Below are 12,601 nucleotides of genomic sequence, written 5' to 3' on the forward strand. Positions count from 1 at the left end.
AAAAAGCAGTAGTGCACAGAGAATGAGTTATTTCAATAAAGGATGTGTTTGAGGGCTAATGTTTGATAATTTTAGATTTCAACACTACAGGAAGAAAAAGAAAAGTCTGAGGTTATATAACACAAATGAACCATTCCAGTAGCATTAGAAAGCTGCATCTTGACTTCAGGAGTCTCCAAATTGGGCTCCTCAATATTTTGGTGACAGCAACCTGGGAGGAGATATATCTGTTGCAAACAGGAGTTACTGACTAAGATGATCTCAAATAGAGTGAATAAAATTAGTACAATGTATGGAGCAGATATTAATTATCAAGTAACATCTTCACACCTTCACATTTTTGCTTTACTAACTATGCTCTTAAAAGAGAAAGCAAAGAATACTGAAATAGTCTCATGCTTCTACACAGCCCAGTTTTACTGGCCAGGAGATTGTGGGAAACATATCTGTTAACTTGTCATCACCTGGCAATTCTTTTGTGTGCATGCTGCACAGGACCATGACCCCAGAGCAAACAGGTGACCTGAAAGCAATGAATGCAAACCAAAGTAATAGGAGACAATAAGCAACTTGAGTCAACAAGAGACTCTCCACTTCAGGATGTGAACCTAGGAACCCTCTTAAGCACTCATGACTAGGTCTGATGAGCCCTTTGCACTTACTCATACAGGCAGAAAAACGTGTCAGATTAAGTTTCAAAATATTTCACATAACTATCGCTTTTCCTTCCTTTTATACAGATACAACAGCTCTCTGGACTAGACCACTTCTCCAGCAAGCACAAATCATTGCTACACTCCTTTTAAATTAGTGATAAATCTACAGCAGTGCAGTGAGGAAATCTGTGACAGCAAAGAGATCAGGATCTGGATTCTGACAAGTCACATGAATCATGGGTTTTAAATGAGCTATTTCCATAACTGATGTGCATTCTAAATCACCTTGAACAATCTCATGCACAGAACAGGCTCCGAGCACCAGGAAGCACTGCACTTAGAGAAGCTGTAAAACAGGGCTGCACACTGGCAGAGGGGCAGAGCTTAGCCTTCAGTATAATGCAGTGGGTTGAGAGGCACCCACCCACCAGAGCTGCTCTGTCACTGCCTCTCTGGACACGGGAGAGAAAATAGAACCAAGGGTTCATGGGCTGAGATCAGGACTGAGAAAGAGCTCACCCCCTGAATATCTGTATGGGCAAAACAGACTCAACCTGCAGATATTAACTCAATTTATTACAAACAAAATCAAAGGATAATGAGAAATTAAATAAACCTTAATAAATCTTTCCCTCGATCCTCGCTCCTTCCCAGGCTTTATCTCCTCCTCCCCAGCAGCACAAACAGATGGGGAGTAGCCCCTCCACTTCCAAGGCCTGCTCACACAAACCCAACACATCCAAAAATAATTATGTCTGAATTTCAACTCCTCACAGAACTAAATCTATGCTATGAAACTGACAACAACACTATAAAGAGTTTAGAGTGACTTAATAGAACTCAAAATCCAAACACAAACATAGCCTTTACAATGACTGTACCACATCTGAGAAATATCTAATCATGAACAGAAATACAGAGATTCTTATATTAAAATTTCAAATTCTCATTTTTATTAGTACAGTGGATTTAGGACTACATAAAATTTAGAGGCTTCAACAATACTGTCTTGAGTCTGTGTCCAGCCATGCTGGTTTTAGAATGAAAAAAAAATTACAATAATTCTAATTGCACTGCTGTACAGATACATACTGGTTTAAAATTATTAAATCAATTATATCTAGAATGCCTCACCCAAAAAGTGTGACTATCCCAGTGTCTTACACTTGCCATGGCATTTTCCTCATGTGCCATGTGACACCAAAATGCGGGTGAATACACGTGCCTGCTTTTGCAGTGATTTATCCACTATACATTAGCTATGAAAAAATATACAAAGCTCAAGACCGTGAAGAATGAAGATAAAAATCTCAGCATGAGTCAAAACTCACATATTCTTTCATGAGACTGGTGACTATTACACCAGAACAGCAATTAAAGCCATAATAAGGCACATCAACCATTCAAGGCCTTACAGCCACAAAAAATTCCAAGGCTATGGGAAAGTCGTGTTTGTTTCTTTCCATCTTGGCCTACATTTTATTCATAATTCATTCCAATGCTTCATAAAGGCTTTCAACTCCACTTCCAACAGGCACACCTGCATGCAAAAAACATAAACCTAAGAGGCAGTATGAGTGATCTGATATGCTTTAATATCAAGCTATCAGCACGTCTGACTCTCTCCCATTGCTGACATTTAAAGTTAATCTACCTTAGCTTTGCTGATGTCAGTGTAAAAGGGACACAAAAAAGCAGACTCAGTACAGAAATAACCAAAGAGAATGGGGTTGGTTTTTTTCTTCTTTAGCTCTTACTTTCCTATCAGGAGAAATTCTATACCATATAAAAATTATACTGCCTACAAATTGGAAGATACACAACTTCTTTCATGGACAGATCTTTCATATTATTAAATATACTTCAGACAAAGAAATGTCAAAATACCTGCTTTGAAACAAAGAAAACAGTAGGGCAAGACAGCTCTCAGAGTGCCATTGGCTAAAGCAACATGTCCACCCAATTATAATTTGTGATTAAAACAATGTAAAAGAGGCCAGCTTATTGACTGACATTAAACAGAAGCAATTGTTAAGTCTGAGAGGTACTCTTGTTGCCAGGAAACATTCTATGTGTATTATGAATAAAGACTCCCCATGATTATCCCCACTACCATACAAAAAATAAGAGTAATTATTCAAAATTTGGTTGCTTTTTATATAAGAATCCAAATAATTTATTCCTGAATTAAGCAGTAAGTCCACCAGTAACAAGCCCACTCCCAGACACACATCCCAAAGCAAAAATACGTAAGGATCCACAGTGCAATTAAGAAACCGAATTCCAGATAGCACCAGAATTGAGTCACTTACAAATAACAGCTCTAGTCTTTAAGACTCCACCATATATTGAGATTTAATCCCTTAAGTGTTTCCTGTGTAATGTTGCAGAAAAATGTAACAGGGAAAAAAATTGTCGTTTCTGCTCTGGCAGAAATAAGCCATCATACAGCCTAAATATTAATTAGAATAAACACTGTTTTGATTTTTATTTCACAATACCTGATGTTTTTCTGCCCAAGCATCAGTCATATTGCACACATTTGCTTTTATGATGTATGATTGTAACTAAATCCACTTCATTTAATCATTCCAATAAATCTGCACCTCAGTAGAAGCCACTAAATGAGATGTTAATAGCACACTAAATATACCTGTTAGACAGATTGTACATGTAAAATATGAAAGTACAGTGAACAGTATTTGCACTTGATTAAGTGCTAGACTTCTGTTCATTCTCCATGAGAAAGATTAGCAAACACACCTCGTCCATGTTTCTGAAGAACTTCTCTTGTTTAGCATCTGAATGTGTTCAAGGCCACATCTATCTTTCTGACAGTATATAAGGATGTCTGTAGGTAGAATTTATGCTTTTAAACAAACATTTTCAACAAAATACCAAGAGTTAGGCCAAGGCTTGTATACTACCTACATCTAAATCTCCTTGTACAAAGGAAAACAACTAATTGCAACAAAACCTGGATGGCAACTTGCACATTGCTCCTGGTAAAGTATGATGGGTGGGGGCTTATTTAAGGCATTTCATCCCAAATGCTATCAATTACTTTAAGAAACCTTATGATGCTTCCTTGGTTCTTTTGTTTGGCTTCAGTCTGTGGTACAGGGCACAACCTCTACAATAAAATCTGCTAAGCTGTAGGAGTGTACATCCCACAGCAAGTGCTCTCTGCCTTCCCTGTCACTGAGGCAGAGGAGACTGTGGGGCACCAAGTCTTTTATGTTTTAAACAAATGGCACTTATTATTTTAACATGTCACTCCCACAGCATGTGGTGCAAGGCTGCCAAGCAGGACTGGAACTTAACAGGACAAAAAGCAGAGAAAGACATTTTCCCCTGATATAATTTCCAGCCTCCCAGATTCAAGTCCTGTCAAGGTTACACAGAGAAACACTGCAACATAACACAGACCAAGAGCCTCTAAGGTCTAAAAATGGTATTTATATCTGTATTCACTACCCCTGGTTTTTCAGCTGAAGCCATGACAGTGAGTTTTACTCATTTTAGAGATGACAGTGTTATATGTTCATACACACAATCCTGTCTGTGGGTGACGAGTTATTCACAAACCTGGTAGTCCCAGGAAACCAAAACTGTCCCAGGAAACTGAAAATTCTTCCTTCTAACTTCTGCCACTGACTTCCCATGAGGTCCATCCTGACAGGCATACTTCAAAGTACCATGCTGTACCAAGCAGTCACTATTTGCCCACTACAACTCTATTTAACTGGAACACTCAGTTGCTAAACTGGTTTTTATCACCTTTCCTTTCCACTTGAAGTGCAGCCTTAATGCTGCACTATTACATCCTATCCTGAAGTTTAGTGAAATTGCTCCAATTGTCTTTATTCTACCCCCACCTATGAATTCTGTAATTCATTTAGAGAATTCAAGTAAAAGGGCATGACATGTCTTCCACTTCCCACCTATAACATCTTCTATATCCCAAATCATTCTTACTTCTTTTTATTTTTTTCCAAAGTTTCCTTCATAGAAAAGAGCTATTTAACAAATCTGTAGAATCAGAATCTCTCTCTATTCCAGTAGTTATACATCTTTCCTCTGCTTTCTATGCTGTAATTTCTTCCAGAATGGATCTCTGGTTTACTTACCATTTTCTAAAGAAATCCTGATATATGATCTACCTGATTCTGGGTCCATTGCTTTGTCCAGTTTACTGATGGTGATGGCACAGCATTGTCCTGCCTTATCATTTTAGTTCACCAGAGCTTCATTCTGCTCTCATCTATTACCCAAATTTCAGTGTCTGCCTGAGATGCTAAGGTTTGCTTCTTAAAGTGAAATTGAGAGTATTCACAGGAAATTTTATTTGTCTCTAGTTTATTGTCTCACTGTCTACATATAAATAACTATGAGTTTGTAGAGTTTTTATTGCATTCATCTCCACTTCTCTTTCCATTTTCAGTGTCACTTAAACTATGGCAGTATCTCTTTTAATGCAGAAGCCCCTTCAAATCTTGGTCTGTGCCCTTTCTGCACCACCCTCCTCTGTGACCATTTCCACATCTTTGACGCAATTCGGTCTTTAATTAAACAGCCAGTGTCCTACATTTACAGTAATGCAGTTCCTTATGCACAAGATCTTTTGCTAGTCAAGATGTGTGATTATCTGATTATACAGGTTTGAGGGTTTGAGGGTTTTTTATATAGTCTATTTCCTCTTAAGTATTTAGGGTTTGTTTGGTTTGTTGTTTGCTTTTTTTTCATAAATCCCCAGCAATCATTATATTCATGTCCATATTATTTCTGCTTCTTTTTATTTCTCTGTGCTTTTCACAAAAATGGCGAACAACACAAATTCCTGCCAGTGTAATTAAGGTGCATTTGCCAGTAGTCCACAATACAATTTAATTCAACTACGTATGTATTCTTTTCTAAAACAAATATAACAGTATCCTGGGTTTTTTGTAAAGACTATCAGTGTGTTATTCACTAAATCCAAAGAGGATCATTACTCTGATTTTACTTTTTATAACACTGCTAAAATAAATTGTTGAAATGGAATGCAGAATCATGCACAAAGTCAGTCCTTTTCTCTCATTATAAAACCATCATTTTTCCATTTATGGTTTTGCTGAATAGCATCAATTACATTTCCTATTGAACCACAGAGATCTATTATTTCAGTGGTAGTTGGAAACACTGTTATGTGTGTGTACATATCTCTAACATGTAAACATTTATAAAGCACTTGCAGATGTCTCAAGGACAATAGAAACATTTATCTTATCTTCAGATGGTATTACAGCAAACATATCACCTTGACTTTTATCTATGTTTTTCCAATCTGCATTGCCTGAAGATAAAGCCCTAAAATACTACAAGCCAACAGCAGTTTATAGCTGTCCTGACATGTTCACACCTCTTTCCTTGTGCCAGCATTTGTGCAAGGAAACACTGTGGCAGGTAAGTGATGACATATCACTGTTGAGCTTAGTAAAAAAGAGGAAGAAGTGCTGTTTCTGCTGTCATGGGCAAAATGGGAACATTTCTTAAATTAACATCCAAACTTGTGAAAACCTAATGTAACCATAGAACCACAGGCTCAGAAAATCAAGCCAGTACTTCATATAGTGTGTTTTGCAATTTACTATAATGCAGATGATTCTAATAGTAGCTTGCTAGCAGTAATGACTATTCCATGCAGTGCTGGATTATTCTTGTCCTTAGTGACTTCAGTAATTATTAGACTGCAAACCCCTTTCTATAATCTCCAGTTGTCTTTCCAATTTATGCTTCCTAGTCAGAATATAAGAACACATATCCCTGTATTTCCATGCAGACCTATCTAAAAAGGCAACTATAACTACACTTGAATGTGCAATTCAAGGCATACTAAACATATATATATACACAATATGTAATATTTCTATATACAAAAAAATATATTTTAGTAGCTCAGGTTTCAATAGAACTTTGAGAGTAAAAACATTATCACATTTCTTTAGTGCCATTTCATTACTACAACATTACCAAATTAATAAATATGCAGTAGGCATTTCACTTCGAGTTTTTGGCACATTAAAGGTATGCAAATGAAGAAAAGCAGTGTGAAAACACAGATTTTATTAACTAATCCAAACACCCCAATTTCAAAGAAATATAATTAATATAATTAATGTAATAAGAAGAAGAAAATATTACAGTCAGGCTGTTCAGTACTCAGGCTTGTCTGAAACTCAAGTTGTCTGTGCTGCAGTTGATATTTACTGTAATCTAAGACTGCTGTGAGTTTCTCCCTGGTATCACCTGTTGATCTTTAGTACAGACAAACCAAGGTTTGACTTGCCCAACACTTCCAGTACATTTTTCTATTCTTTATTCAATCCTTAAGTAACCATTTTAGTTTTAAGCGCAGGGATGTTCTGGCATTGCTGGAAAGTACCCAGATAAAAGTCATATCAAAACCAATCTGATGGTTGCTAATTCAGCAGCTGACAGTGACAGGACAATCTTGGTGAAGGACTCCGGCTTGAAACAGGAATGACATCAAAGCTCATTGTCCTTTAAGGAATTGTTTGGCCGATTTACAAGAGTCTGAAAAATTAATATTCAGCCTCTTGTGCCTGAAATTGTACAGAATGTTTTATTCAGTACATTCCTCGGTTTCAATTGTTGTCATTAAAAAAAAAACCAAAAAACCCCGTAAAATTTCGTTTTCTATTACTCTAATTCTGTTCAGAAAATATGAAACCCCAGAAAAGACAAAAACCAGCTTTTTCTGAGACAAATATAATTCATAAATGCATGAGTTACAAAGTTACAACTCAGTATTACTTCAAGACAGAGTCCTCACTAATCCAATCCTCCTTTGTTCTTTCATGAGATATTTGCTTCTCTTTCTCTACTGAAAGAAAAACATAAAACCAGTCCTAAATAAATGACATGCCACAAATGAATACTTCACAGAAAACATGGCTGGCTATCATTATTTCTTGTTTGCAAAACTAAGAAATCTTCAAAATACACATTTAAAGACTTATATGTTAAAAAAAGTCATGATTCTGATGCAACTAGTCAAATAACAGCCACATGATGCTAGCAAAAAATACAATTATCCTAATTTAAAATTCATCTCATTAAAACTTAAAAGCTAAAGGTGACAGCACATAGCAGCCAGATTTTATAAAACATGAACGCCACTCAAAAGCTGAATTATGCTGGCTCAAATGACAGTATTCAGTGCAGCAAATATAAAGTTCTTGTCTCCTTCCATTCCGAAAATATTTCCTTCTTCCTAAGAAGTCATGCACAAATCAATTCCCATCATTTGCCAGAAGATGTCTTAAAGCAAACCATTGAAAATCCAGCCATCATAAGTTACCAGAATGCAGCTGACTGTCAGCAAATATTAATAAATCCTGACAGGTTTATGGTGTCCCCACAATGACAGACTTACCTCGGCAGATGGTCCCGTTGCCCACATAGCCGGGCTTGCAGGTGCAGCTGTGTCCCCTGATGGTGTTGGTGCAGATTGCATTCTCATCACAGTTGTGCTGCCCACTGCCACACTCATCATGCTCTAAGTGGGGAGGGGAAAAATGAAAAGAAAAATTACAAGATGCAATGAGCTTTGCAGCGAGCTGATGTGGCATTTGAAAACCAAGTGGGAGAACCAGGATGCTGCAGTGGTTGAGTGCTGGGGGCTTGGCATGGGAGTCATCTAAGGGCTTGCTCCTGTTCAGAAACCCAATATGTGCATGGCAACAGTAGATTATTTAGGTTTAAAAACAGAAGAAAAAGAATGAGTGAGGAGGCAAAGTAGGGCTGTGACAAAAAGCTATGAAGAAGATTATCAGGGAAGAATATCTGCTGTGAAGATTAACCTTTACATCACTGTCCATCACCAGCAGTAATGATCATAAATACAAGCTAAGTAACACAAGAGGGGCCTTACCAGCCTGCCCTTTAATGACACAGTTCAGCTGTCACAACTGCTTGCTCTAATTCATGTTGAACTGACTCCTTCTCTAATAGCATGTAGTAACATTTCACATTTTTAGAGCACCAATCATACCATTGAGCCTCAAAGAGGCTCCCAGACAAACAGACCATATTTTGCTTTCATCCAGCAACTCCAGCTGCTGCCCCCAGCCAAATTTGCCACAGCTCCTAGACTTCACTCTCCTGCTGCCTTTTTGTTCTTGTAAAGCACCAGTTTGAGGTGATGAACTACCTGACCCCAAAGCTTTCTGCTTCTTCCTGCAATCACAAGAAGCTTCCCTCATATAGGATTGCACAAAGAAAGTCTGGATATTTTGCACTTTTGCACCAGTGCCTTTATGATTTTCTTCAGTGGAATCAAAAGAATGCAATGAATTTTCTTAAAACCACACAATAGATAAATGACATAAAAATATCAGAATCTGCAATCCTTCTTTGTAGCCTTCATTTATGCAACTGCAATCATCAGGCTGATATCCATATGCTGAGAGGTAAAAATTATGCTTTCCTGGAATTAGGATTTGCTTAAGCTTTTTACCAGGGTGTTCAAAGGACTAGAGACCAAGTCTAGCCTTCTGTAGATCACAGAGAGGCAGTGCCTCTAAAACAGGAGCAAAATACTCGTTTTTGCAGACTAAACAAAGCCCTTTGGAACAGTCTCTCTATTGAGAACAGCAGCATCACAGGCTACAATTAACCTCTGCAATGCTCTCACTCTGCCATAGTAAAGAACAACAGCCAATTTCAAGATAATTCAAGACATACAAGATTTGAATGGTGAATTCTAAGGAATCCACTAAACCAAATACTTCTGGAACACTGTTGATAACTAGTTGCAGAACATATATCCAACATGTTTTCCATTTTTCAAACACATTTGACAGCAAAGTGATATGGATTGCAACTATTTTCTCTTAAATAGCATCAAAGCAATATATCAGCCTCTCACTTTTTGCTTTTAGCAAGAAACACACACACACTAATATGTGCCTGGCTTCAGCTGATAAACTCATGCTTGAATTTATACTTGTTAGTTTATGTTGGTCCCTAGCTCTGCTTAGTAATTCACTGCAGTTTCTTGCCAGTTTTCAGAGGCCTTACTTATTCAGAACGCCAGGGTTCTTGAAGGGCTGCCTGTTCTCTCCTTCATCTTTAGGAAACTGTACCACAGGCTGATTCTTTGCTGCTTTGGTCTCATGGTGCTCAGGCTGCTGGGTCAGACACAAAAGGGATCAAGCTATCCTCTAAGGAGGCATTCTACAGCAGCTGAAGCTGTATTATGCTTTCTTTTAAAAGAGACACCCTCCCCATAATCTGTCCCTCCTCTTCCTACTTCTGATTGTCTTGAGCTTTCCTGTGTTAGTATTCTCTGTAATGAGCATGCCTTTGCGATAGGCCCATGTGTGTACACAAGAACATTCCTACTCCAGCAACTGTCCAAATTAGTCTATTACCTTCTCAGCTCTTCAAGTCTAAATAAAGACTTCACAGTGGTACCAGATGTGTTTTTCTCCAAAATACATAGGAGACGATAAGTCTGCTATGTTGTTCTAGGACTCTGACAATGTAAATCCCTATTTAGCTTTTCTGCAGATATACAGATGCTGGAAATATCAAAAGATTTAGCACTGACAGAGCAGCTATCCCACAGTAATATTCTGTAAGCAGAGGTCAGTTTTATCAAAGCTGATGTAATTTAAAGAGCCAGCAACAAATCTGAACATGGGAACCTGCCCTTAATGAGACATCCTGACGCTGCTAGCACAAGGAAGACTAAAGGAACTTCACCTGCACGAGGAATCCCAAGATTTCTTAGCAGCAATATGGCTGCAACAATGGGAACTTCAAATGAAGTTTTCCCTGGTGTAGACATGTCTATAGCTGATGTTGCTACAGGCCTAATAAGAATGAGAAAGCATTGATTTCCTGCCAAGGTACAAAACTCTTTTCATCCAGATGAAAAATCCTTAAGAATCTCTCAGTACTGAGTTTTCCTGGGTTTTATGTGCCTTCACAGGAGCTCATCCTTTGGAACACTTGTTGAGGGAACAGAGCATGGAAATGCTCATGCTCTGTTTAAACTCAAATAAGATTGTGACTAATTTGCAAATAATATCACTTTCATACACATATTGCTTTCCAAAAATCCCCATTTGAGCACATCAAACAGAGCCTGCTTTTCCTTTAATGTTGCAGTAAATACTGACTAGACACCAAATAAAATTGGCAGGGAAGGACCCTGCACAGCAAGAGAAAGGAGTCACAAACAGCATCATTCCAAAGCACCAACGAGGGCAGAGGCAAGACAAAAAGCCCAAAGTCATCTTTTTTTTACTATTTCCCTTTTGGCTGGAAATGAGAAGCACAAGAAAGGGACCCTAGCAAATGAAAACAAAAGTAACTTTTAGTTTCTTCTACACACATGCATGTATATGTAAACAAATGAGCTGCCATGCTCAGGAATAAAACTGTCACCATTAAGTCTGACTGAAGTCATCCATCTCTCTGACTTCTATTTGCTATACAATATACACAAAATGAGTTCATGATCAAAGATGAAAAGATGAAGAGAACAGGCTTACTGAAAAGGACAGAATTCCTTGACCCAACTCTCATTCACCTGGATTATTAATGTTTATTTCAAGAGCAGCTACCACTGCTGATGAACAGCTACAAGAGCAGCACCATTCTTTTCTTACAGGCACGTTAATTTGTTTATGAAATCTCCGTGAACTGCCTTCAACATCAGCATTTCTGTTACTCAGGATTGTTGCATCTATTTCATGCTTTACGGCAAAGCCACAAGATCAGTTAGTTTATTGAGCCTTTCCCCCCCCCCATAAAACAAGGATATTACAAGATTCTGCTTTTTCCCTAGCATTTATCATTCTTCTGAAATCCTCAAGTACTGAAGATTTTACAGAAATGTAAATATGTAAATATAAAACCAATCTTCTATTGAAAAAAAAAAAAAAAAAGAAAAGGGGAGCATCAAATGTCCACTGCTTATTTCCTTTGCACTTTATTTATTCTTCCTGTAAGTAGAGATGAGGGATGGAAGGATACATCATCTCTGATGCTTCAACTCTCCTGGCCCTATTTCCAAACCACCAAGCTACTGCTAAGGCCAGGAAAATACATATGTAAACTTAATATTTTCTTTCTGGACAAAAACTGCCTAAAAGTTTCAAAAGCTTCCATGAATTTTTTTTCCAAAATGTTAGAGAGCATCTTCTTCAAATTTTCTGAGTTCAACACCTAGGTCAGGCTATCTTGTGAAGAAATGACTATGAAGTTCATTTTTCCTTCAGCCTGCACCTGAGAATGGCCATCTGCCTCCAAAAGCATTTGTAAGAAATTAAGAAATTAATCATCCTTTTACAAAAACACACCTCCTTCAGCCATGTTGTATGATTCTGTACATCACCTTAGAAGACCACACCAACAGTATCACAGGTCTGATGTTTCTATGTGGGCAGTTTTACACCAACACATGCACAGCTGTAGAAGACAAGTATTATAGTTAGCTCTACTTTGTTCAGAAGCAGCCTAATCCGAATTTATCTGGACAGTGACAGAATTCATTTCAGTACTACATGGTCTTAGAGTGGTAACAATCACATAAAAAGTGAAGTTAATTCACCAGAAAAAAGTTTCAAGTAGCTGGTTAAGGATTGCACATCCTGTTATAATAAGTACCAATATGTCCCACAGGCAGCAGAGAACCACCCTGCACCAAAACACAGCCTGGTCTAAGCATGCTGATCCCAGAGCACACACAGCAGCTGCCCAGTGCCAGCACAGTGGGCAAACCCTTCCCATGGAAGACGTGAGGACATGAAATGAGTAGGAAATTGCTGAAACAAGCACATTGACCAGGCTGCCAAGACAGCTGTGACCACTCTGCATCCCCCCCTCTGCATGCGCCTGAGGAGATGGACCCCAAGCAGGCAAAGAGCCAG

At 38.1% G+C, this 12,601-nt stretch overlaps 1 protein-coding gene across 3 annotated transcripts in view; it reads right to left on the bottom strand.

Annotated features, from left to right (window-relative positions):
* Positions 1-12,601, bottom strand: part of NELL1 (neural EGFL like 1) — a 286,471-nt gene that overhangs the window by 109,329 nt on the left and 164,541 nt on the right. For all 3 annotated transcript variants that reach the window (XM_038139924.1, XM_038139923.1, XM_038139922.1), the window contains exon 14: positions 8,095-8,217. In XM_038139924.1, coding sequence (XP_037995852.1) covers positions 8,095-8,217 — 123 coding nt within the window. The remainder of the gene's footprint in view (positions 1-8,094; positions 8,218-12,601) is intronic.

This window comes from Motacilla alba, chromosome 5 (genome assembly GCF_015832195.1).
Source record: "Motacilla alba alba isolate MOTALB_02 chromosome 5, Motacilla_alba_V1.0_pri, whole genome shotgun sequence".
Lineage (NCBI taxonomy): Eukaryota > Metazoa > Chordata > Aves > Passeriformes > Motacillidae > Motacilla > Motacilla alba.